The 27656-nt window shown below is 44.0% G+C and overlaps 1 protein-coding gene across 1 annotated transcript in view; it reads left to right on the top strand.

Annotated features, from left to right (window-relative positions):
* The first annotated feature begins 7161 nt into the window (after positions 1-7161).
* Positions 7162-27656, top strand: part of trabd2b (TraB domain containing 2B) — an 84100-nt gene continuing 63605 nt past the window's right edge. The window contains exons 1-2 of the mRNA XM_050055216.1: positions 7162-7609; positions 10312-10881. Of these exons, the coding sequence (XP_049911173.1) occupies positions 7496-7609; positions 10312-10881 (684 nt within the window). The 5' untranslated portion in view covers positions 7162-7495. The remainder of the gene's footprint in view (positions 7610-10311; positions 10882-27656) is intronic.

The following is a 27656-nucleotide window of genomic DNA, read 5'->3' as shown; positions in this document are numbered from 1 at the left end:
AGCCACATTTCGCTCCAAAACACCCACCAGTTTAAATCCAAAGACAGTGATCATTGTGTGCTGCGTTCACACTGTGTGGTATTTCGGACACCTGGCTTCACAGATGTGGGTAAACAAAGCTGAAGACAGCCGATGACTAAGACTACCCCCTCAAACACAATCACATCCAACACAGGCCAAAGCAGCCAAGGTACAATACCACCACAGACAGATATGTGCTAGACATACACCAAATAAACCGTGGATAAATGCAGGATAAACGCGGTTAGGGTTTTGCTGCCACCCAAATGAACTCTCCGCAGTCAAGCAGACGGAGGCTGCACTGACTCAGACGCAGGGAAAGTCTTTGCTTTCTCTAGTCAGTCCTGGAAACTCGCATTACAAAAGCAAGGAAGAGCACCATGTATGAAAACAATGTGGGCAGACTGTGGTTAAAGCAATGCTTCCCCATCTCTGTTGATCTTTAACCATGGTATCTCTTTACAGAGGCAAGCTTTGATGCCTTGAATTTACTATACATGTAGCATAAAAGCTCCTTGGACAATAAGATAATCTTCAAAGAACCTCATTAGAGCAGATGACCATCTTCAAAAGAAGGTCAAGTCCAAATCCAGATTTTTCTCGACTTAAAGTAGAGCTCATCTGATCCTTGAGGCTGGAATTCATGTGTGGTTCCTGAACACCAGCGCAGACCAGAGGCTTTGATTTAATGGTATCATAACACATGCTGTTTATACTGCGTTCCCCAGTCACAGCAAAAGGCCTTATTTGGCACTGGCAGCCTCTGCTGAACCCCTGCTTGGATAAACCACAAACAGGACATTGACAATGAACACCAAGAGTATTATATGGACCAACATTAGCTTTAATATACAGTATATATCGTATTTCCATAATATTATGAATTGAATACATCCATTGTCCAGTGCTGAGATTTGCAGCAGTGTCACTATGGTTGTTGAAATGACAAGAGGGGAAACATCATTATTCCTCCATATCTTATTTTTTCCCCATTCGAGTAGCCAGAGGCTAGATCTGCTTAAAAGCAGAAGGGGTCTTTTCACTCCTCCACCCCTCCTGCTTTGGCTCTCAGGGGTAAATGGGGCAGAATGAGAGAGAAGATAGCAGGGGGTTTCCCGATATGGATAATACAATTACTCACAATGCCAATGACCAGTGGGAGAGAACACAGTGCATCATGGGGTGACTTTGCCAGCCCAGCCTTTGATGTGAGAGCATTATAAGCTCTAGAAAACAAATATAAACATGGCTCTCTGTGAGGAGAGTCGGTAAGTATGTGTGTATTTGTGCAAAAAAAGCAAAATAAACACTATGATCAAAACTGTTGCTTGACTAAAATCTCAGGACAGACACTACCTGCATGGTATGTTTGTGACTAACAAGGCAGACCTCCTTTGCCTTTGAATGGAAAGTCATCTACAGGTGGGTGACATAATAAAGGATGGACACCACTCACATGTCCGTTCATAAAAGGAATACTATGACAATTTTCAACCTGCTTTGTATCATAACAATGTGAGTAGTGTGTGTGTACTGAACTATGAAAAACTTCCCTCCAGTGCCGAGGTCTCCCCTACATCATCCAGCAAAATTTCGCTAGCCCTTGGGCTGTTGCTCTAAGTATCAATTGTACGTTCTCTTTTTCGTATGCCTGCCGCAAATACAGACACAATGAGTATAAGAGTGGATCTTTCCCAGACTCAAAGCAGACCAAACACAGATCAAATGGTAAAATCAGGCAGTGTTGATCAAATATAAACCAAGATGATGTTACTGTGTTGCCTATTTCTCACCTAAAATGTCTTCAAAAGCTTATTTTAGTGCACTGTTTAGCTGTTGTACAAGAGTTTGAAAACAGAAAGTGGGCGCCACACTGTTTCCTGTATTGTGAAAACAGGGGCTAAAAAAAAATTGGATTAAATGGTAAAACTAGGCAGTGCTGATAAAATATGAACCAAGACTCTATGTTGCCTATTTCTCACCTCAAATGTTTGCATTACCATATTTTTCGCTAACTGTTTAACTGTAATATGAGATCATTTGTTACCAGCCAGCTCATGGATGTTTAAAGAGAGCTGGATACAATGTTGGAGGCAGGGCCCTGTTGATTCCTATGAAAGTTGCTCAGTGGTGCATGAAGCAGAAAAAGTTCAATGAAATCACGCGGATCTTGCACACTGTGGGGCCCATAGAGCAAGCACACTCAAGACGTACAGTTTTTGAGTGCGGCCGAGTGGCTCACTTTCAATTTAGCACTCCGCTAACTTGAGTGGAAATAAAATGATTTAAGCGTGCCGGTCTTTTCAAAATGTTAGCAAACCAAACAGGTCAAATCCTGATAGTGAAACAAGTCATTTAGCAGAGGTTGTGGCGCTTAAAAAAATTCTCCACTGATTTACAAACGTCTCTTTTCAAAATGTAAGTAATGAAAATAATAATCATAAGCATTTTTTTTTAAATGTTTGACTGTCCCTTTAATTTTTCCTCCTGTCTGTGTATCTACAGCTCTGCAGCACATATAATCTTTTATATTCCATTTTGTAGGAAACGAATGCCAAGAGAAACAGCTGCAGAGACAAAGAGACTCTAAGCGACTTTGAAACAGGGTAAAACAACCACAAAGAGGCGTAAAGCAACTACAAAGAGAAATAAAATGACCACAAAGATACACAAAACATCTACAAAAAGAGGCAAAACAACCTCAGATACAAAACAACTAAAATGAGGCACAACAGAGAGATACATAAGACCTATAAAGAGATGCAAAACAATAATAAAAGAGACTGAACAACTATAGTCTGTGTGTCTTGCCCCTATGTAGAAGAGGTGGTGGGGCCTTCTGCCTGTCTGTGCTCAGGGGTCCATTGCCTCATAATCCACCCATGTGATGCATGCAGTCTGCAGTAAGGAGCTGATGGAGATAGAATGTAATCAAAGTTTAAAAAAGTGGTGCTGCTTTTAGCTGCGCTCTTTGGTTTGTCGTCTGTGTTGCAACTTTAATTAAATGTCAGGTTAAATTATCAGGTGCCCCATCATCCCTACTGTATACAAACTGCCTCTTATCTGACTGAATGGAAGTGCTTTAATCTCCAACTGTGAGTGATAATCAGCGCAACTCTGATTCATGTTCCCCTTTCCTTACATCACCCCAAAACAATGACAGTAAAAATCAAAACATTTGAGACACACTGTTTCCAGAAAAACAACCCTGACCATGACCCCCTGTCACTTTATCTCTTCCTCTCATCTCTCCCCTCCTGCTTTTGCTCACTCGGGATGATGAAGATAGACAGATAGCCATCCACTGCATGTGTTGACACGCTACATGGGACGTCACTGCGGAGACCATGGAGAAAACAACTTAATACAGACCTGCTGTTGTCACTAAACACCATCTAAATCAGTGCGTACTTCTTCCGCAAACACCGGGTGAAAGCCTCAGTTACAAACCAAACATGTATTAAAGCAATTCAGATTCTGGTTGATTTAGTCTCTCTATATGACTTATATGCGTCTGGGCTTAAACAGATTCATTGTAGACCCCCCTCTGACATTCTTTGACATATTCCACCCCCAACATCACCCTCCTCCTCCTCTACCACCAACTATCCCGTCCCTTTCCCCCCCTTTTTCCCGGGACATCCGGAAAGGAATACCACAATAACATTTCACCAAAGACTCAGTCAATATTATTCCTCTGCATCTTCAAAGCAGGACAGAGGATATTGGAGCCCGAGCAAGAGACGGGTGGAGATAGTGAGGGAGTGTGTGTGTGTGTGTGTGTGTGTGTGTCTGTGCTCCAGCTGAGAGCAGAGGGAGAGTTCAGTGTGGCCTTCGCAGTCAGTCTGACAGTCAGTCTCTGAAGTATGGCTGCCTAAAGCTATGAGCCACTCCTTCATATCCATCATACTCACATTTTCTTTGAAGCGCTATCTCTCTGCCCTCGGGGTTAACCATCTCTCTCATGTCCTTACCTTTGTCCACACTGTGCATAAGCTTAATTCTCCCTCACACCACTAGGGGTCCCTGTGTACATGGTAAACAGTTTGCACACATGTCCGGACTCAGTTACCGCTATCTCTGTGGCATTTCACATTTCCTCTTCATGTGGTGTGGTAGCCGTGGTGGTAATAGAAGTAGCACCTCTGTCATTACATACCGATACACAAGTAATGATGCTGAGGCTGAGGCAGCGAGTTAATGTTGAGGTTTTGTGGCTGGACTTCTGCACAACATCAGACAGACAGGCAGCCGCGGAGCCACAAGGACAAGTAGACACAGGATCCTTAGAGCTGCAGGGGCCACAAGCATTAACAAGGTCTCTTCACTCTCTCTTTCCTTCTCCCTACCTCCCATCTGTCCACATGGGGTACTACAGTCTGCACACATTCAAGAAAGTCAATAAAAGTAGTGCAAAGCATCAGAATTGGTGGGCCCAGTCACAGACATACTTTGTGTAACATTTTGAAAATACCTTCAGATCAAAATGAGCTTTCTTTCTCTCAACCTCTTTGTATAACGCCTCCCCAGATGTGCGTTCTGCAAGTGAGCGTTTCTGCGGTCTGCTAACAGAACATTAACTTTAAAGTCTTCTTTCGTCCCGGCTATATGTGCGCTATGCTGTAAGCGCTGGCCCCCGTCCAGGAATCTCCTGCAGCCAGCCGCTCATAAGCCCTCTTCTAACCGGCCAAGAATGTGGAAAAGCTCCTTCAAAGAGAAGCCCAATGCAAGGTGTGGTTAAAGCAAGTACCTGAGTCCACAGGTGGTCATATTAGAGCAGATGAAACCGCTAACTGAAATCCCACACCTGTCTCAGAGCGAGGAGAAGAAACAGAGCAGTGAGGCTAAAAAGATTTGATTAGATCAACATGGCTCTGTTGTATTACCTCTGATTTATGTTGCTTTCATGCATCTGAAAGCATCTGCGGCTGCATTGGAGTATTGTGCAGATGTGTAAAACAAAAGAAATATTGACTCTTCGGCCTTTCAGATTCTCAAAGCTTGATGAATGGCGCGCAATAAAAGAAGTCAAAGGGTCAAAGGGCAGAAGTGTCGCAGTTTTACAACGTGAAACTGTGTTAAAAGACAAGCTGATCAAAGACACTCAGCAGAAACGCCCAATCCGCCTCATCTGAACGGAGAACACAATGAGCGTGCAGGGACTGTCGGCCGCTAACAAAGCTGCCCAGTAACAGAAGTGAGCAAAGAGTGGTGAGAAGAGGAGTGGAGAACATGGCCAAGGACAAAGAGCTGCTTGTCCGAGGTCTGTCTGCCATCGGCCTGCGGGGAGGGGCCCGGTGCCACTTGTTTGAGGGGTCTCCATGATAAATTTCCCACTACTTGACTCTGTCACACTGTCTGCCACTTGGACAATAACTGAGGTCATAGCAGAGTAGTGGAGCGTTGACATCGCGGGCCTGCACAGAGAGGGGGCCACTTTCTCTCAACACCAGCGTTTATTTCAGATCCGCCCGCTCCTCATCATGACTAATACGTCTTAAGAAGAGCGCTGGACTGAAAATAAATAAAACACTTCTCACAGTTGTCTTTACTTGGACTTGTTTATTTGTGACCATTAATCATGCGTATAAGGTCATACGCTCTCTGCTGTGGCAAGACTCTCATACAAATGTATGGCTGCGGGGTTGTCAAACAGAGAAGGACAGAGATAGATGTAATCCTCCCGAGGAGGAAGCACATGACAACATGAGAAATATTGCTCATTTACATCTTGGCTCTGATGACTCTGTTGAAAAGCAAACCAAACAAACCTTCTGGCTGCCGGCACTCTGTCCACCTGACCTCTCAGCTCTGCATTTTGGGAGAGAGTTTTCTGTAAAGGTTCAGCGTGTATAAGGGGAATATATTGGCAGAAATGCAATATAATATGATAAGTTTTACTGAGTGAGTAATGACTTGAAAATAAAAATCACTGAGTTTTTGGTAGCTTAGAATGAGCCATTTATTTCTACACAGAAAGCGGGTCCTTGTCCACAGAGTCTGCTATGTTGCACCGCCATGTTTCTACAGTAACCAAAGGGAGAAAGGGACATTTTCGCCACAGCCACTGTATTTAGCAGCCCCTCAGTGATGAACCAAACAGTATCGGGAAACAAAAGTCACTTGTTTGTTTTGGGGGTGGAAGAGACCTCTGCAGATAATTCAGCTCACACTAAAAACCTCCTGAACAGCTGGATCATATGTTATCAGAGAAATAAGGTGAGCACATATTAGCAGCTCATAGCGTTAGAGAAACACTGACTTGTGACATGAAACTGCTTTACTTCGTGTTTTTACTGGTTTTAATCACCTGGACCATTTGTTTTGGAGAGGAAGAGACCTCCACGGATAATTCGGCTCATGGTAAAAACCTCCTGAACAATGAACACTGAAGCAATCATAATTGGGAATTCATGCTTGGCACATGGGAGAAGTTTCAGCAGGTTGCAATCTGCAATCCTCACAGCAAGTTGCCACTAAATCCTACACATTGCTCCTTCAAAATAAAGAGCTACAGAGACCATTTAAGGAAATATGAGACAAATGCAAAAGCACTGTGGTGAGATTTTTGCAGGAAAGTACAATGGACATACAGAGACTAGACATCAGGCTTTCCATCTGCAGAGGAAGACTGTGAGATGAGGCTGAAAGCCTTAGAGAAATGTAGTGGGTAGACTTTTTTTCTTTTTGGTCTAAATATAAAGATACTATTTTAAACAAATAAATAATACCACAGGAAAAAACACTGCAGTAATTGAATATAAAAAATTCCATCGAGCTAAACAAGTCAAGTATAAAACAACTGATTGCTCCATTAGTTTCATTAAAAACAAAGAAATATATGATACTAAGCAACCAAATAAACTCACTACTGAGCAATACAGATATTCTAGTGTATGGAGTACTGCCTAATAGTGAGTAAAACCATAGGAAAACGACCGTGATGAATAAAATAATGTCCAAACTCACACTACAGGAGTTTATAAGAACATTCATTCTTCACTCTGCACTCTTTTCAGGTCTGTCTTGTGGGGCTTTACTCACGCAAACCTGTCATCCCTCTCTGAACCTGCGCTCCCTCCTCTTAAAAGAAGCAGGAGTGTGTGTGAGTGTGTGTTGTGTGTACCGGGGTGGGATAGGGGGGGTACTCAAGTCGTCCCACCTCCCTCTCTTCCACTTCAAGACGCTCTAAACTTTCGGAGCGCACCGCGGAAACTCTCCAAAGAGTTTTCAGCTCGTGCTTCAGGACTGCGCGCCGAGTGAAAGGAGACGGACAAAGTTTCAGACAGAAACTAAACGCAGCCGCGGACAGCGTCGGGAATGGGGAAGGGGCGGAATGGTCCTCCAGCCGTGCGGCACATGTGAGCCAAGAGGCCACCGGTAACTTTTTTTTTTAATTCCAAAGGAGAGGAGAGCATATAGGAGGAGACATCTGAGCGCTGACTGTCAGGAGTGTCCCTGTCACCTCGACACGATGGTCTGTCTGCCGGGATTCAGCTGGGTCTTCCTGAGCGCTCTCTTGCACGGCGTGGCACCCTGGGGCGCACACCGACCGGACAGACCGAGGCAGTGCGACGCACCAAAGTCGGTGAGTCGTGTTGGGTCAAGGACACAGACGCGGGATCGAAACCGCATGACACATTAAGAGTTGACCCTCACTGTTACCCAGCCTACAGAGTCATACATTTTAGATAGTCACACTTGTTGTCAACATCATAAAGTGTCTTTCTATTTGTAGAAATACATTGAATCTAAATTAAGTGTTTTTTTTTAATTTTGCGCGTAACTTTACGACAGGAGAGCTTCATCACACCTCATAAAGACTTATTAATTATCACAATTGTGCTCTATAATGAGGCCAAAGGTTGCAACCTCCTAAACATCGGAATATCTTTTATTATTAACCGATAAACTGATGCGCAATGATGAAGGAACGATCAAACGGGGATGAAAATAATAGTTACAATTGCAGGATAATGGGAAATGCCTAGAATGTGTAACAACAACAACAACAACAATAATAATAATAATAATAATAATAATTTTCCTGTATTTTCTGTATTAAATTTGATTAAAGGTCAGTGATAAAAAAAACCGTGCGTCATCTCCAGACGTGTTAACTTCAGGTATCTCTGAACTGGCCCCTGAAATAACTTCCAAGAGGAGATCCAGGCCTTAGAAATGTGCGCCTTTGCCAAGAGAAATTGTTAAAGCTCGCCAACTTTATGGCTGTTTATGTGACAAACGCAAGTGGGGGAACACCCACGGGTGACTTGACTTCATTTGGAAAAGTTTCACTGACCTTTCAGGCGTGATCATGTTTCGGGCGCAACGCACGGCCTATTAAAACACTTATCGGGGCATATTGGTGAAATTACGGATGTGGCTTGAAGTCTCACTGTGAGGAAGTGCAGCAGTGCAGAGCAGGCGGCCAAACTCCAGCTCAGTTAATGCGTCTCTGTCTGTCTGTCTGTCTGTCTGTCTGCTTCCCACCCACTGTGAATGCATCCTCGACATAAGGAGGGATAAGTTAATTAAAATCATGACTGCACTCATCACATCCAACGTGTTTTCCCCTATTGGAAACAAAAATGAAGTCAGCAACAGGCAAGATTTTAAATATGACACTTGGCGGTTGTGCGCATGAGTGTGCGGATATCATTAGGGAGTCGTTTGGAGATCACAGGCTTTTGTTTCATTAGTGCGTTATATCCTATCCGCGGATAATGGATCTGTTGTCAGAGATCACTGAAGACTTGGTGCTCCTTCGCTTCATGTGATTTGTAATGCGTCAGTACAGTGGTCTCTGTTTTCTGTTAAGAGTAATTACCCCCATAAAAAGGAGCCCTGCGCGTCAAGGCTCTCCAGAAAAGTCCACGCAGCTTTAGCAGAGGGGATCTCGCCTCTCCTCAGGACACGACCACACTTTCCATGTCGAAAAACCTCTTCACTTATAGGGGGGGGAGGCCTAGGCGCACACGTGCAAGTTAACGAAATGACAAAAAGCTGCACATGCACACCAAAAAAGCTCTGCTCTTTAAGTTTCCGTGTCTCAGAATTATGACGGTGAGCGCACTAATGCATCTAATGCCGTCCAAAGCCTTCCCGTCAGTCTGCAGTGTCGGCTTCACCCTGCCAATGTGAAAACTGAGTTAGAAACAATCTGTTTAAACATCTTAGTCTATCTGAAGAGAAGAAACGCTGCTCTGGAATTATACATAGCACTTTCGATTTATTCTGTCGAGGGAGAGATTGCGCCAGAAATTACTGTATGTTCATTGCAGTTAATTAGGATGATAACAGAACATCCCACAAGACGACTTCACTCGCTTTTTGGCAGCCCGTTTGAAACGTTTTATTTGACAAAGGCAGCGTTGGCAGCCTGCAGTATAATTGGAACACAGCTGAAGGAAATCTTGATTAAATTTTAGAAGTAAACATTTTCTAAGAATAACTTTATTTTACTGTAATGGGTTTCATCCCTCAAATGCCTGATTACACTGTGTCTCAGAAGCCAGAAGTTTGATATTGTTTATAGAAGTTAATTCTTTTTTCATATTTGAATAATGCCAACATCAAAGTCGTGACACATGCACAGCACATTTGTGGAGCACTTAACAAGAAACATATTTAAAAACGCAATACGGCCGTATGCTCATTTAGAATGGCTGTGATTATTTCATATCCATTGTGACATTGTTTTGTATAAAGATAACCGCACTAGACAAACACTTCCTGTAACATAAACCATGTAGAGGACAAAAACAGTGCCGCACTTAAGGCTGTCAGCACCACATCTCCCTGCCTGGTGTAAAAAAAAATCACAAACAAAAGTATCACAGTGGGGTCAGAATGGAGAGCAGGTTTCTTTCAGCTTTTGGCTTTTATGAGCTCCAGTGCAGTATATTTGCACTGCAGCCTTCAAAATGCTTCCCAGGCCGAATGAGGCTTTGGCAACCGAGGTATGCACCTCAACAATACACGGGGGTCTGTTTACAGCCCCGGAGGCCCCTCTATAAACCCCCTGCCCACACCACAGCAGCAAGCCCTCACAGCACAGCCCAGAGCTGACTAGACTTCCCCTGCCGTCATCTTAAAATGGTATTTCAATCTTTAACTTGTTGACCCGAGCCTACGAGCCAGTAAACCACAACAGAGGAAAAATGTGTCAGCTATAGTTGAATCGCTCTAAGATGATGGTTCTGGTATTTTTGTTTCCTTTCGCTCTCAAAATCTTTACCTCCATCTCTTATTTTCTTTCCTTCCCCTCTTCCTCTGCCTCTTCCACAGCAAAGTGACATGAACTCTTTCCTGTGGAGAGTAAAGCGTGCTCCTCCTCACCCACCCTCGTACTTATTTGGTACCATCCACGTGCCCTACACTCGAGTCTGGGACTTCATCCCCGACAGGTCCAAGCAGGCATTCCACAACAGCCGCAATGTGTTCTTTGAGCTGGACCTGACCGACCCGCTGACCATCTCTAAGCTGACCAGCTGCCAGCTGCTGCCCCACGGGGAGAACCTGCAGACACTGCTACCTCGAGACTTGTACCGCCGCCTCAAGCGCCATCTGGACTACGTCAAACACATGATGCCTTACTGGATGACCGCTGACCAGCGTGGCCGAGGCCTGTATGCTGACTACCTGTTCAACGCCATTGCGGGAAACTGGGAGAGGAAACGGCCGGTGTGGGTGATGCTGATGGTCAACTCGTTGACGGAGTGGGACGTTCGCTCCAGGGGGACGCCTGTGCTGGATCTGTTCTTGGCTCAAGAGGCTGAGAGGATGGGAAAGACGACAGGGGCGGTAGAGCGGGTGGAGGAGCAGTGTCACCCCCTGAATGGACTCAACTTCTCTCAGGTAAGAGGAGGAATGAATGCTTGTTTATTTTCTTCTTTTTTGCATTTCATTCCGTGTGTGTACACAGCTGGAATAGCTGAAGAAATCTCAAGAACAAGCCAGGCCTAGAGGGGGCATGAGTAGATGTAAGATTCTGTATCATTCTGCTTGTAGTTTGAAGACAAGCAGGCCGAACTCTGGAATCCACAAAAGTTGACAGATTTTGGATGTTGCACCGTCTCCGAGACGAGCGTCAGAGGGTGTGGGAGAAGGCACTGTAAGGTGAAAAAAAGTGATTAAATCTTTTATGCTGGAGACAGCTTTACGGTTATGGATGTCCATCCACCTCACTAAACAAACACACTCAACAGCTGAATCTGCAGAGAGGGTGTCAGGCTGAGCGATGCACATGCAGAACAGATTAGAGAAGGTGAGAAGAGCAGAGAGCTCTCTCTTTCATTAATGCAGACTGTCTGTCTGGCGCTCTGCGGTATTGCGGGACCCGCGCTGTAATCGGAGACTGGAAGATGAACGAAATAACCTAATTACTTGATGAGCAAAACATGGGGAGTGTATCCATCTTTAATATCTTGTCTGATGATTGAGACATTAAGGGAACATGCAGCTATTTAAAGAATTAGTCATTTGGGAGTCACCTAAGTTGGAGGCTGGAGATCATTTCTCAAACTGTGGGGGGTCCCACAAAAATCTGTGATGAGCTTCGACAGCACGCAGAGGATGCTCGGTTCTAATTTATGCTCTGATGCAACCTTTGATCTACATTAGGGAGGGAAATAATCTCAGTATGTGTATTCATGCAGCACTCACAACCAGGCACATGTGCTGTGCACGCACGGCACACCACACACGAAGTCACACTGTATGCATGCAAAGCTCCATACATGCACGTTGGCAGTGCCTAAGCCTCCATGTGACAGGTCGGAGGGCTCAGGGGCTAATTTGAGAGGCAATGGGCTCCCAGCCTCTCCTCTTTCATCAGCACCTCCTAACTACGCTGTCAAAGTCCCACTGCATGCCTGGGAACTTTACTGCCCCTAGAAATAAGCTCTGCAAGGCACACTGTACCTCTCAGTAATGAAGAGGAGACGTGCTAATGCCGTTATGAGGGCTTTGCAATCTGTATAGTTAAATCCAGTAGATGTGTCATTTTTCTGTTATCTTAAAGGGATTCACGCCTTCTGTCTTCTTCATCCATAAAGTAGTCTCAGCTTAACTGTCCCTAAAACTGATCTCTATTTAGTGTGGCATGGTGCAGCAGTTGCCCCTAAAAACAACACTGTTTTAAATTTCATCCTAACAGCGTTGAATAGCAGTACAGAGTCCAACTTTAGAAAGCTGTGTTTGTTTTCCGAGAACTTCTATTCCACTGCAATAAACATAATCTATCGTTGCTCAGGGAAAAGAACAGGCTCTGAATTTACAAGGGAGGGTTACATTTTTACAAGACAGGTGTTCAAATTCAGATAAGAGCTTTATTGGATATCCAGTCAAAATTGGATCATGGATAACTTGAATTTCACCCCGCCAGAGCACAAGCAACGTTGGACTTCTGAGTTTCCAACCCCCTCATTTCCAGATATGCATGAGAACGATTCAGAGCTGAACTGAAGCTGACATGGAAACCATTATTCTCAATTATAATAATTTGTGATTTAATCTGAACACTATGGTTGATTGATTCCCTCTACGCTCGACTGTAACAAGGATGAGGTCAGGAGGATGGATAGAGAAAGAGTCAAAGAGAGAATGCGTGGGTGGGAGTCAGAAGAAAGAGAAGTGAGACGCAGAGAGAGAAAGGCAGAGATAGAGACGGACTGAGGAATAAGGAAAGTGTAAAGGCAGTGGCGGGGTTGAAAATGCAGGGAGACTGATGTGCATCGTCTCACCGCTAACGCTAATCTGAAACATGAGCGATGCTTAAAGGGAGATCTGAGTTGGGAAAGGTTCCAAACCCTGACGGCCCACATATTATTTGTTCCCAATAAAAGCAGTTGCTTACAATATCCTGTAACTTTGACTCTACCGAGAGGCTCTTAGAAACATAAAGGCTGGTGATTCATCATCTGTCACACTGTGGGTTTCTCATAGGCACCTGGTCCTGGCGGTGCCAGTGCAGTGAGGCAAACACCACAGACAGATGAGTGGTCTTACGGCACTGGTCCGGGCCCAAAGGTTGCCGGGGACCCGTGACCTCACTCTGTCCAGGATAGCAGGAGGTGGAGCGGGTGTTTCAATGCATCAATCTTCACTTTGTAGTGGTGATGTTGGTGGTAGTGTGGGAGGGTCGGAGAGACGTTAAGTGTGCCAGAGCCCTCTTCAGACCAATGTGGTCTAACAAGAGCTCTGTCTGTGTGAGACCTCTCTATGGGCTCTTTAGATCACAGAGAGGTGCGGATGTCTCTGTGAGAGGCAGTTTAGAGCTTGTGGAAACAAAGGCGGGTCACGGTGCATGGTTTTTCTCCAATTCTTTGGAGGACGATGTAGGCTGACAGTTGGGCGGGCCGGCCAGTACCAATGTCTCTGTGAATGCTTTGAGCAGCGAGTGGGAACGGCTGGCGAATGCTTAGTCGGCTTGGTGCTACACAGCTCCAGGACGTGACTCCTAAACAGCCTCAGAATGGTCAGAGGCCTTCCCTTAAAGGTGGATCAGCAAATTACCATCATAACTTATCATCAGGTAATAATAAATCAGATGATGCAAGGTGCTTTTGCAACTAGTGAAACTGAGTAGGTCACCAGTTCAGCATCACAGGCGTACCATGTATTTATGCTGCACAGGCTTATTTTCACCCAGATACTGTCTGTTATTGGAGTTAAGATGTGGAGCAAAAACGGCTCCGGTGCAAAAATGTTTTTGGGAAACTTGAGGGCAGCTCCAGCCTGTGGGCCTCTCTCACTCCCACCAAATAAACACCCATATTTATTTTCCCTGGGTCGCATTGCAGCCGAGGCCACTGGCCCATGTCGGAGAGAAATTACATCATATCGGTGGCGCCTGTCTCCTGGGCAGGGGTCAAGGGTCACGGAGGGAGGTGGTAGTGGAGCCGTGGAGCAGCGGAGCGGTAAGGAGACTGGCAGTCTGCTGGGGTCAGTCTGGGCACTGCTGAACAGGCGAGCACTGCCCGGCCTGATAGCGTACCTGGCTCAACCTCTGACCATTCTGAGTTTCCATTGGCCTGGGCTATTTTGTGCTACGACTCGTGCAACTGTGTGTTTGTGAGTGTGTGTGTGTGAGAGAGAAGCCCCTTTTACACTGCTTGTTCAAGGGGGGAATGTTGCACCGCTATTCTGCCTGGCTGTTCTGTATAAAAAGTATGATCCCGGAAAGGGGGGACTGAGTTGTCTCGCCTTTAAGCCAGCAGTGGACGTAGTAACAGCACTGAATCCAAAGGCGATTTTGGAGGAACGCAGGGGACAAGTCTCCCTCAATATTTAAAACATGTGCATTTGTCCCCCCCAGTAAAAACAGTAAAGTTGCAGAGGACTTTTATTTTGGCAAAATTAAAGACATTTATACCCTGTATTGATGCAGAAAAGGCACAAAATTCACCAGAATGAAGGAAAATTAAGTGTTTGATGCTCAAAATGTTCTGGTAGAGGATCCCCAAACACCTCCATTTAATGTGTTCTCACTGAGATTGAAACAAAACATACACCCTTGACTGAATCGATGTCTGTGTAAAAAGTGTGAGCCATCAGGATGGGACGACTGTGATGTTTTGATGACATGTTACACAGTTTCACAGGTGGTATTTTGCCAGTGTTGTTTGGCTCTAGAGAGAGAGAGAGAGATGGTGGATTGTCGGTACACGCCAGTGTTGTCATCTCAGAGCTACAGAGGGAAGCGGGTAAGGTTTTAAGCGATAGGAGGGCGGTCGGTGACACACTCCAGTTTCTTCTCAGCAGGAGGGCGTCCTCTGTTTACAGCTTCAGTGACAGCCTGGCATGTCTATTTCAATCAGTTAACCTCCTGTGTCGTCCCTCCTCTAGAGGGGACGGCAGGCTGAGGCGTTGTGTTGTGCTGACACTGCAGCTTCACATATCATGCTGTGGTTACAGTGGGGCACTCTCAGGCCTGGAGATGCGGCTAAACTATCACAACAATCTATCTCTTCATGGTAATATAATATGACATTTAGTTTTTCCAATATCTGCATCACAATATATAATGAAAAGTGCATGGCGCTGGGAAAGCAACTGCTGAATTTACACACAGTGGTCATAAAGTGAGAGTTTTGTCTGTCTGGGCCAGAGAAATTCCCTTTAACTGTGTTTAGACCCACACAGTCTGTGTTTCCCATAAGCCGCTATTACTTTATGATATTCAATTTGATTTGTATTTGTGTTTGGTTTTCCAATTCAGATTGGCCCTCATAAAGTATATGGCCCAAGGATACAAATGAGCAATTTGATTATTTGAAAACAGTAAAAGTAAAATACAGCACATACCCAGGAGGAATGTCTCTCTGCGTACAGATCCAGAGGTTTCTGGCTGAACATGGCAGTTATTTGATGAGCATTTATGGTAAGTGGTGAATGTAATATTGTGAGCCCAGGGTAGTGAATGTCTCCTGGCCAGGCAGGGGTTGCTAAGAGTAACAGCGGTACTGAAATCATAATAAGATTCTCATGCGTCGTATCAAATCATGCAGAATACTTCGCGTTGTGTTCTTTGGACCGTGTTCACCTAAACAGGACATCTTTAAAGGGAGGAATTGAGTAACATCCAAACTTACCCATATCCAAATATTTACATTCCGTGACGGGTGTGCGAGTTTGAAGTGATGTGTTGGCCACAGAGGCTGCTGATGGAAAAAGTAATTCTTTGTCTGCTCGTCTTTTCTCTGACCTCCTCGCTCTTTTTGGATCCCTCTTCCCTCCTTTTCGCTCCCTATCTTTCTCCCTGACATGTCCCAAGGCTCTGGTTGTCCCGTTGCTAACCTATTGCTCATCTGCACACACGGCAAGTGGAAAAAGAGGTGGAGGTGGAGGAGAAGGGGAGGAGGAGATTACCTTTAAAGTGTGCTGGCGACATGTATCCCCTCTTTAAGCGTGACATCTGAGGGTGTTTCACATCTAAGCTATAATTACCTGCGCAAATATGTGGAAAACTGCGAGGCAACACGTATCAGGGCGATCATCTGGTCCTGTCGGCAGGCAGACGGCAGTCCCACTGTTGCACTAATGACTTAATAGGCCCCTTAATGACCAAATAGCCCGCTGCCATCCAGAAGCACTTAGACAATTATGTGCTGGCCAGAACACTGCAGGCTGACGGCGAGGTGGAGGGAGGTAGAGAGGCAGGACGCAGACGCTGAGAAAACAGGGGCGCTGTGCACTTGACAACTGAATAAATCACAATTTCTTTTACGGGATTCATATTTTGTGAGGAGAAAAAATGTGAGAAAAAAATAGTTAAAGCTCTGACTGAGTTTGAGAGCGGGCAACAGACAAGAGCTGACAGGAACCGGGTGCAGCGCAGCTACAAGAAATGTTCCACTTAAACAAAGTGCCACAATTTTAGCATTTCCTTAACTGGAAAACTCGAGTCATCAGGGCTATCATGATAACCCTCTCCACTCAGTCACTTAAGTTGAAAGTGGCAAGTTCAGGAGCTGAGGTAGAAGTAAAACATGCAGGGAAAGTGGGAAAACCAAAAAAGTAGATTTTTTTTATTCTTCCGTGAACTATTAACTTCACTGTAATCTCTGCGCTCCTCTATAAACCCGCTGCTTTGTCTCCATTCAGTGAATCCAACAGAGGTCACATCCCTCCTCACACTCAGTACCGTACCTGAGAGACCTGAAGTAATGACTCCACCACATTGTCACTGAGCTGAGTGCCTCTGAGGTAGTGAGCAAAGCGTGGCAGGTCGGAGCGCTCTTCCATACTTTAGTGTTCAATGTGCCAAATCCTCCCCTCCTTCCTTCGCCCACATTCTCCCTTTGGTGGAGAGAATGAGCGTTCCTTTCTGCTTAAACGGCCTCACGTCACACTGTGGATCCATCTTCACTCCGCAGCCATCCTCCCCTCGAATGAGGACCGAAGCAGCAAAGCACACGCCTACACGAGCACACGCACGCTTAAACTGCACTCCGTGTCTGTGTAATTATTTTGTCATCTTTAACAGTGGAAAATGCAGTAAAGTGAATGGTGATTGAGCGTGTTTCGCTGCAGGCAGGTTGTCTCAAAGACACACACATCATATTTCTACGTTACATATTTGCTCATCACAACAAGGGAAACTGCAGTAAATCGTACTGAGCTGGAGGTTGTTTTCTATGGGAAGGGCAGGTAGTTTCCAGGATGGCAGAGGTTAATCTTAGGTTGTCTGGGCCAGGGGCTGATTGATCACAGACAGGAATGTGACTGACTGATTTCCTCAGAGAGCCACACTTGGCCCCTCTGGAATGTTGTTGTCTTTTGGGACGTCGTTGTTTTATAACCTTTGTTTAACCAGGTTACCCTAACTAAAACCACCGATCACTGCATGTTTCTGCGAAGTGATGTGTGCGCCGCTTGAGTTTGTGCTTCTCTCTGCATGCTACCACTCACGATTACATTCTTCCCTATCCAATTTTGAGTTTGAGATAAGGCTGAAAAGCGGCACAACAGTTCACAGCTTGTAAATACATGGAAAGCACTTCTTTCCAGCATATTCTTAGTCTTTATAGGGTGTTCAGACACTATTTTCTTGCAGGTGGGAATGCAGCCTTTAAGCTTTATCTATCGTCCATGAAATAATTCTAACAAGTGACAAATGCGCGATATGTAAAGGCCTTCCGGAAAGACAAATACAGAATGTTTAACATCATTTTATGATCTAACAGTGCTATCTACAGGCTTAGGCTCAGTAGTAACCTGGTTAGTGTTAGAGAACGATAGTTTTAAGTGTTAGAAGAAATCATTGCTAACTGTTGGTAGGTTATTTGAGGTAAACACGGGACTCCTAAGTCAAAATCTACCCTGACCTCCTGCCTCTGCAGACTTTTTGGCTGTAGATTGTCACACTAAGTCCTCGTTTGCAGATATTTTTTTAAAGAGGGTTTTAACCTCCTGAAAAAATCCCATCCACACTCACTGTTCTAAAAAAATCTCTGTGCAAAAACACAACTGAAGTGCTGTCCAGAGCATGCCAAATCAGCAGGCCGGGATACAACCTCAACCCTAAAGACACACATGTTGCAAATCAGAAGCCTGAAAAACAAAAGCAACTTGGCGCAGTGGCCTCCGTAACGGATTCTCACACCTCTTTGCCTCAATAGTGAAAGTGTAACTGCACATTTATGTGTAAACATGTAAAAAGTCTGGTTAGCAAAATTATGTCCAGCACTATTTTAGCCATGTCCGCCATTACACAACATGCCGTCTCATTTGTGACGCTTCACAAGGCAAGGCAACTTTATTTGTATATCACATTTCATACACCAGGGTGATTCACTGTGCTTTACAGGGTGATTAAAATACAGCAAAGATAAAAGATTTACAAATTAAAAATGCAAAGTAGTGAGGTGAAAATAAAAGAATTAAATAAAATGGTGTGTTCAATACTCCCGTTTTTAGATGCACAAGTAAATTAAATTAGAAACAATTAACGTGTAGAGTATGCAGTGTAAAAAAGGAAAGTTTTTAGCTCTGACTTAACAGTGGTCAGAGCTGTGGCTTGCCTGATATCATCTGGGAGGTTGTTTCAGGTCTGTGTTGCATGATGATGAAATGCTGCTTTACTGTGTTTTGTTTTAACTCTTGGGAAAACCACAAAGGAGACGGCGCATACTCTGATGTCACAAGACAAAAGCTTTGTTTTCTCTGTCTCTACACATTAACACTGAAAATGGAGATTCTGAAAATCTTCACCCTGGATGGAGATTTTTAAAAGGTCAACTTTCAGTGACCTAAAATGCAGTTTGCGTGTGGACGGAGGGCCAAAACGCATAGATAAAGCTATGTTGTCATATATACCCATTTACATGTGGACAAGGCCTGAATAATGTGCTGCCAAACATGAACTGCTTTGGTTGCTTATGAGTGTGAAATCCTGAGTTCCTCTTCCTCAGGAGTGCAGTAGCAAGAATTTTACGCATTAACAGACACAGACAATTGGTGCTAAATGGAACAAAGTTAGTGCCATGACTGATTTCTATCCACACCATCAATCTTTAAAGTCACTGAGGAACCAAACTGAAACGCACAGCGGCCATTATATACGCTATATAGTGCTAACAGATATATAGAGTGAAAGAGCAGCACCAGACAAATAACCAGACAATGTGGTGTATCAATATCGGCCAGCGTGGGCGAACATGGAAAAAAGATTGCCAGTGCGCCATGGCATGCAACTTTCCATGTCGGACGTTTGGTGGTCTGAGATGAACTCAGCGTCCCGGCCTGCCTGTGACATCAGCCACACATACTACCACACCTCTCTCACACACACACTCACATTGGCCAACGCTCATAAATGGGTGCCAGAAGAAAACAACTGCGTGTATGTGTGTGTGTGTTGTGTGAGGCAGGCTTGTCGGGGATTAGGTAGCATTAGCGGAGCCCTCTCACTGAACCCGGTTTTAATGTGACCCATGCGTCTTCTCTGCCCCCTCTGCCTTGTCCCCCATTACACACAACCCAGCGGAGCACTTCAGCTCTGCTTACACCTCTCACCTTCCTGCACCCCCCCTTTCCAAAAACCTGCACGTTCACGCTCATTTTCACTTTCACACCATTTTACTTGCATTAACCTGCAAGTCAAATAATGATGTTTCAGTTCTGCTTTTTATGTTTATTTATCCAGTCAGACTTGTGGGGAACATGTACGTTTTTTTTTTTTGGCGAACGCTGTGTGTCACACATTCACACAGAGGTGATGCATATTCACACTTGGAAAAACACTTTAATTCTATAGTCTCATACAAGAAGTGTTGATTTGGTTCAAATGTAGGTTATTCATGATTAAACAATCGCGCCACTGAGTAGCGCTACTTGTGCTGTGTCAAGACTGTTTCAATTTAACTTAGCAAACACCTCATGTGAGAGCTGAGAAAAACGACAATAAGCACTGACAGTTTTTTGTTAAAGCTATGACCTGCAATGCTGTGTTCACATGACCAGTATTCCCAGCAATCATAAAGGCTTCAACCACTGACATTATTGGCCCAAAGTAAAATTTCATAAACCTCTCTGAAAGTCTGTGAAGCAGGTGAACCGGAGATGCATTACACTGACACTGTCTGGAAGCAGTTGATACACCTGCTTGGCCTCGTAAACTAATGATTTCATACATGTTCAAAAAGTTAGTCAGTGGTGGAAAAAGTGCTCAGATCTTTTACTTAAAATAGCAGTATGTAGGATTTAGCAGGATTTAGATGCATCCAGCAGTGAGTACTGCAGAATGCAACCTGGTGAAACTCCTCCTAGTTAGGATTCCTTCAGTGTTCATTGTTCAGGAGGTTTTTACCAGGAGCTGAATTATCCGCCAAGGTCTCTTCCTCTTTAAAACAAACAGACCAGGTGATTACAACTGGTAAATACACTGAGTAAAGCACTTTCACATTAAAAAAATTGAGAACCAATGTTTGGTTTGTCTGTTCTGAGCTACCGTAGAAGCATGGCAGACTCTATGGAAGAGGACCCGCTCCCTATGTAGATATAAACATCTCATTCTAAGGTAACGAAAACACTACAATTCTTATTTTCAGGATATTTTTTCCCAATATTGTACATAGGCAAATGTACATGGTATGATAACCGTCAGCTTTTATATCACAGTATACCTTGAAACTGGTATATCGCTGCAACCCTAAGTACAGAACTCAAGTAAATGCACCTCATTACTCTCCACTACTGAGGATAGCGATCTTAACTTAGAAGCACAACTCCAATCCAGTGGCTGCTTTTCTGCTGCCTCTAACTGAGTGAGCGTGACTAGGGCCTGGCGCTGTTCCCCAACTCCCCGCCCCATGTGAAAACTCCTATTTGGAGCTCTTGAAACAAGGCTCCACTTTAACTTTAAATTTTATCAGGTAGCACATAAATCCTGTCACTATCTATCCTATCTCTTCCGCGCCCCCCGCCCCACCACGATGCAATTGGGTGGAGTGACGCCCATTACACACCTCTCAACCCAAGAGCACCTCTCAGTTGAAGAAGGCAGACAGACAAACCAGCAGGCAGCCAGGAAAGCAACGACAGCGGGTAGAGAGACGGGGAGGCAGGAGACAGGCTCCAGTGCCATTAACGAGACTTCAGACACAGATGTTCTGGTACCAGCACAAACAGTTTTGCAGGGATAGATTACTGCGCAGATAAGTGAAAGCACAAACACAGAACCTCGCAGGTCAAACTGAACTGAGTCACAGAGTTGAAGGATGTTACTGTATGTATGTGCTTTCATCCTCCCGTTGCAGACCTGCTCTCAGCCAACCTTGTTCCTTCCTGTAACTCATCAAACATATTGAAATCTAGATGTGGATATTGTTGCATATTTATGTATGTTACAGCAGCCTTTGTCAAAAACCCTCAGCCCCTCATCAGCAGTGTAATGGGATTTCAGGCATTTGTGCATTCAGGCCTCTGTTTCACCTCTCAAATTAGGGCTTCTCTGAGCCGGACTGACAGAGGGAGCTGGTTGCCCTTGTCCTTGCCCTCTGGACGACCCCATCTCTTTGGCTGAAGCCCCAGTCACCCCCTCCCCAACCCCCCTCTGCACTGTTGTTGAACATGACTTTTTCAGTTCCTTGCAATGACGCAGGCCTGAGTCAATTAGTTTCTGAAAATTTGGTCTTTACAAGATAAGCGGTTTAGTGAATACGGATGAATGGATTAAGATTATTTCTTGTTCTTTTGCATTGTAAAATGAGTTCACTATATCAGGACAGTGGCAAAAAGTACACTAATGTAATGTCCAAATGTTTTACAGTACTCTTTAGCACACTTTCTGTAGTCCTGTGTGAAAATTCCTATCAATCTGCCACGGAAAAGGGATAAAAAAAAGTTATGATACAATTGGCTGCCCTGTGTGTGACCTGGTCAATCCTTAGCACGAGAGAAAGGACCAAAAGAAAAAAGAAACATAAAAAGGGATTATGAGAAAGCAAAGTGGAGAAGCAGGGAGTGGGGGGAAGCAGAGTTACCCCCACGCCGCTCAGGCAAAACGGGAATGGGAGAAGAGGAAAATAAAATGGTTCAATTTGGTGGTACTGTGAGAGCGCAAGAGCAACAATAACAGAGGAAACCTTTCACTTTCTCCACTCGACAGTTTCCTCTGTGCCAAAATAAAAAAGACAACAATGAAAAAAAATAAAGGATGCTGCTGTGAAGTTTCTCTCTCTTCTCTTCTTTTTGGCTTTTGACTTTTCTCTCTCTCGCATCACGCTTAATTTCACCTGTCATTCACCAGTGCAGTTTTTCCAACACAGTTCTCCTACCTTTCCCAAGGCATATGCTCTCTTGGCGTCCACTGGAACAGTTTAAATATAATATCCAACATATGGCAGAGTTTATGGAACGTAAATGAGATGAGAAATCAAATTTGCTTAGAGAGTCGTGGCGGGACCGTGGTCTCTGAGGGGTGCCGTTGTTTAGGGAGAGCCAAAATGATGGGCAGCTGTAATTACAGCCACAAACTGAGTGGGAGAGCTGGAGATGGAGGGGATGGGATGAGTGAGTGAGGCAGGAGGGGGGAGAGAATGGGGGAGAGAAGAGGGGTGAGATGGGGAGAAGTTATGAAAAGAGGGGCTCTCAGTGGGTGGCTCTTTGCTCGTTTTTCTTCTTCGTTCTCCCCTGTGGGCGTGCATCATGTGACGATGTGTAATTGGCCTGTGGTCACACCAGAGTTGTGCAAACAGATTAGCAGGGAAACATGTCAGCCTGAAGGGCTGCGGAGGTGAATGTGTGTGTTGTGTGAATCACAGATGTGGGACTGTGTGGGAAACAGTTTGATGGAGTAAAACCTTTATTAATGGTGAACAGGTGGGGCAGTCGGCTTTGTCGCAGACAAATTTGTTGTCATGGGCAGGCGGGGAACGTCTAGCGCTCAAGTCTTTATGCACAGTTACACATGGATATTGAATACATTCATCCATACTCAGATTTTCAACGCTTCATTTGCATTTGCTAAATTAAATTATGTTTTCACTCTACCCACATATTCCTGAGGTTTAGTGTGGTTTTAAGACACTTGAGGATACAAATCTTGGTTTCTGCCATAAAGCCTGGCTAAGCTGCACCACTGCACTCACTGAACAGAAGTTCATTGTGTGATCAGCCCGGTATTTCCAAAACCTCTCACAGCACGTTTGTAGCTCACACACACCGCACACCACCTTACACCTTTTTTATATTATAAGTGTATTGATGGTTTTAAAGCATTAGTTTGACAGTTTGGAGAATACACTCAGTCACTTTTAAAGAAGTGTTTCACTGCTGGAAAGATGCTTTTTTTTCATAAAGGTAGGCTGTCTATGCAGTGGGAAGATGCAAATAATTTTGGAAAAGGGCTGTGGTATTGTTTTTGCTCAACTGCACTGCACTGGACCCATAAACGCTCCCACTGGTGGGTAATGTGCTGCAAGCTTGGACATTTTTCCAATATGTTTCTGAAAACATTTTAGGCAAGAAACAGGTAATGCAGTAACAGAATCTTGGTACAAATTTGATCAGCACTGCCTAGTTTTACCCTTTGATCCTTGTTTTTTTTTTCAGACTCCGTTTACACGTTACAGGAAGGCGTCCACTTCCTGGTCATAAATTCTCGTATTACAGCTCAACAGTGCACTAAAGTATCTTTCTAAGAACATTTTAGATGAGAACTAGGCAATATAGTGCCAAAATCTTGGATTATATTTGATGAACTCAACACTGCTGAGTTTAACCATTTGTTTGGAGTTTGGTCTGACTCTCTCATTTCACTTATATACTTTTTGTTTCGTGGAAAATGAGGAAATATAATCTGTAGTTCAAGCTACAGTGTTTGATTTGAGCTGGGAGATAAGTAGTGAGATCTGTGCGCTGGTAAGATGGGTGGAAGTTTACAATAGTGTTTTTACACATATATTACAAAGCTCATTAAAAATTGGCAAAATATCCCTTTAAGCAACAGTCAGCATCCAATTAACTTAGCTTAGCATAGAGACTGGAAATGGAGGAAACTGCAAGCCAGGCTCTGTCCATATGTTGAGAAATCTGCCTAGCAGCACATCTACACATGACTAATTAACATGCTATATCTCATTTGTTTAATCCGTACAAACAGAGAGTGTAAAAAAAAGACAATATGCAGTCTGACAGGGTTTATGTCATGGCCCATTTCTTGACTGGGAGAAGTGACTTCTTGGAATCTTGCCATCACTGGGAGGTGGCCAGACAACCAGTGGAGAAAAAACATGATACAATGTGTTAATTACTGAGCCTCAGAGATGCTGGTCCTAAGGGTCCTATGAGTCCCATGAGGACTTTTCAAGGTATTCAGAGAATAGAAAAGAAAAGCACTGTCCATTAAACTAAAATACAGTAGTGCTCTCAGCTGAAGTTGACTCTGGGAACAGACAGATATGTGAGTTTACCTTGGCAGAGGAAAGTCGGTGTGTAAGCAGACACAGTTATTGGTTTCTGATGCCCCTGTCAGCTCTGTGCCAGACCACCTGCCTTCGGGTAGTAACAGCATCCTACAATATACCACCCAATGTGAATGGCAACCGTACTTTGCTCTGAAATACCTACTTATGTCTGTCTCTCACTGTTAACAAGAGTCACTTTCAGCAGGTGTCTTGTTTTGATTACTCTGTGGCAAAGAATATAAATATTTCAATATTTTAAAGGTAAAAGTTTTTTGGTAGAACTTTCTAATGACATTAAAATATGCCTGGATCAGCCCTGATATGATCATTAACAACTCGTTAACAACTATGATCGTTAATAAAAACACATATTTTTATTCAGTTTGACGCTTTAGGATGATATCATTATCTACATTTTCTATTGAATAAACAACCATAAATCTCTTTAGAAATCGTACCTTGCCTGAGAATCATTAGTTTATAAGCTTTTAGAGTATCAAAATAATCCAGTGCAACCCAGTCTCATTCCCAACTCATCACATACTGACGCTTGCTCAGTGGTTCTCGGGGTCAGATACCGATGCATCGAGGCACCCTTTAGCTACAGTATAAAAAAAATGCTGCCGGACGGCAGCATTTTTTGACACTCCGAGCAGCCATAGTATAAGGAGTGAGAAAGTTTGCATGGAGGATGGGAGGGAAGGTGAAACTCTGGACTTTCATCCGGAAGACCGCTGTTTGTGTCCAATGTGAAACCAAAAGTCAATCGAGTTACTTTAATAAATGCAGTGAGCTAAAATGTGTAGCATACTACGCTAGTGACGAATGTCATGTGATGTTACATTACATTAGTAACAAATGTACTTATTCTAAGCCAAACCATGATGTTTTTTCTAAACCTAACCAACTTATTTTGTTGCCTTAACTTCAGGATGTAACCTTAAAATGATTTTTTTTTTTTTTTTTACTAACGTTTAAGTTTATTTTGAAAATAGACTGCATGCATTTATCAAGCAGAAACTGTACTTTTTTCTGTGAAAACCAAAATTTATTTTGAAAGACGCAATGCATGTAACAGGCGTAAATTGACACGCAGTCCCTGAGCATCCAAAACTGTTGCTGGAGGGGTACCTAGTGCACCATAGTGCAACAGTTAGAGCCACCGTGTTGTCCAGTGATATTTGTGTGTACATCCTTGCACTGCAAATAGAAGCTGCTAATAGCTAATTCGGCATACTTTAATTGGTGCCAATTTGCCAAAATGGAAACTAATAGGCAATAAAATATATAACTAAAAAACAGGGCTCAAGTTGTAGCCAACAGCTGACTTACTGACACCATGGCAACATTATACAGAACATTATACATGGTGTATTCCTCTCACTTTTGTCTGAGGGAGAGCCCACAGTAGACTTATAAAACTCCCGGTCTACAGTATTTCTGTTAGTAAGATGATCAAAATGATAAACTGAAGAAAATATTTTTCTTTTTACATCAAACACGTGGTCCCAAAGTGAGCAGAGTTTGCAAATAACTTTTTAAGAGGGCACTTTTCCACTGGTTTTGTTGGCAGCGTGCTCATAACACACAGTGGAATTTGGTTTTGCCATACATGGCATTTGCCTCTGTTGTTCCATACTTTATCGTGATGGAGTGTCCGCCAGTGGTGAAGAGCGTTTCCTTGCCACTGGTCTCTAACGGATGTGGCCCTCAGCGTCTTATGTCACGCTGCAACTTTACAGCATCTGATAATATGAAAAATATGGACCGGGCGCTGCGTCAGCCAAGCAATGTTCTGCATCGGCATGAACAAATCCCATGTTTTTGATAGATTTTTCTGCTGCTGATTCTCTCAGGTAGTAGTGTCAACGCCTCGGGCGGCCGGCAGAAGCCTGACAGACAGACGGTGCAGGCGTGCGTGCCATTGTTGACAGCCAAAAGCTAGATCTTTGAGAAAAGCTCACAGAGAGCGAGTGAGTATTGGAATGGAAACACAAGTCTATTTTATCAGCTTGCCAAAATACGAAGGGGAGAGTGCACGAGAGACGCAGAGAAAGAGAGACAAAGAGAGAGGCCAGGCCCCCTCAAAGCCTCTGTAGTCAGCTCTGGTGACGGCCAACCCAAGCACATGAGAGCAGTGTGAATGGCTTTTTAATGCCTGCTAACAGCCGGGGTATTTAGTGGGATGGGGGGATGGATGAAGGGATAAGGTGAAGGATGGGAGGGATGGGGAGGGATGGAGAAAGGATGAGAGTGACGACAATGTTTGGACACGAGGTCCCAGCTGACCGCTGCTGCAACACCGCTGCCCTCACTATATTCTGTAGTGCCGCTGGACCCAAGCACAGTCTGGGTTTCATGCTGTTAGCGATCGGAGTTCCTAAAGCTGTGGTCTTTTCTCTGACTCCAGCCTCATTTATCTTGGTCTTGTCTCAGTATTTTTCTTGAGGTCTTGTTATTTTGCCTGAGACTGACACAAATGAAGTCTCAATTATGTGGAAATCACAGGCGTAATTGCCTTTATTGCTCCGCTGTCTATAGATGGATGTCCAGCTGGCTACTGATTATAGACTCTCTCAAATTGAATTTATATGCTGTTGAGAAATGCAGTCCAATACAAGTATAACACAAAGCCCCGTACACTATCAATAACAATCCTGACAAATTTGCACCCCATTGTGGCAGTGGTCAGAAGTAAGGCATTGGCTCGTCTTCAAATCGACTTGGACTTGACTTTTGTTTGGTCTTGGCCTTGACAAAGTTGATCATGACTACAGTGCTGATTTACATTTTCCTACAGCTGCCTCGAGACAAAAGCCATTCAGCACAATAGCTCTGATGAAACCCAATACGCCTGTAAATGTGTCTGTATGTTAAAGGAAGGCGTAGGAGTGAAATGATCACAAATTACTCTCATTGTTTTGTCTTTTGACCAATTTCTGGAGAATTCGGCACATATGCTACGACTGTTTATAGTGAACATCAGTAATTATATAAAAGACTGATGGCCATGGTGTGTGTGTATGTCTTTGTAAATTTCTCTACATTAGGCAGTTTGTACTCTGAAGTATATGAATGCTGAGTGTCCCTGCAAGAACCATTTATTGTATGTATAAAAAGGCACAACCTTTGACCTTCACTGATAAGTTTTAATAATAAAACTAGAGTTACCGCTTCACTGTTTTAGGCCTCCAACAGCCATCGTGTCCGTCTAGACTCATA

This window comes from Epinephelus moara, chromosome 10 (assembly GCF_006386435.1).
Source record: "Epinephelus moara isolate mb chromosome 10, YSFRI_EMoa_1.0, whole genome shotgun sequence".
Lineage (NCBI taxonomy): Eukaryota > Metazoa > Chordata > Actinopteri > Perciformes > Serranidae > Epinephelus > Epinephelus moara.
The sequence above is the reverse complement of the archived record's forward strand: the minus strand, read 5'-3'. Positions and strand labels throughout refer to the sequence as shown.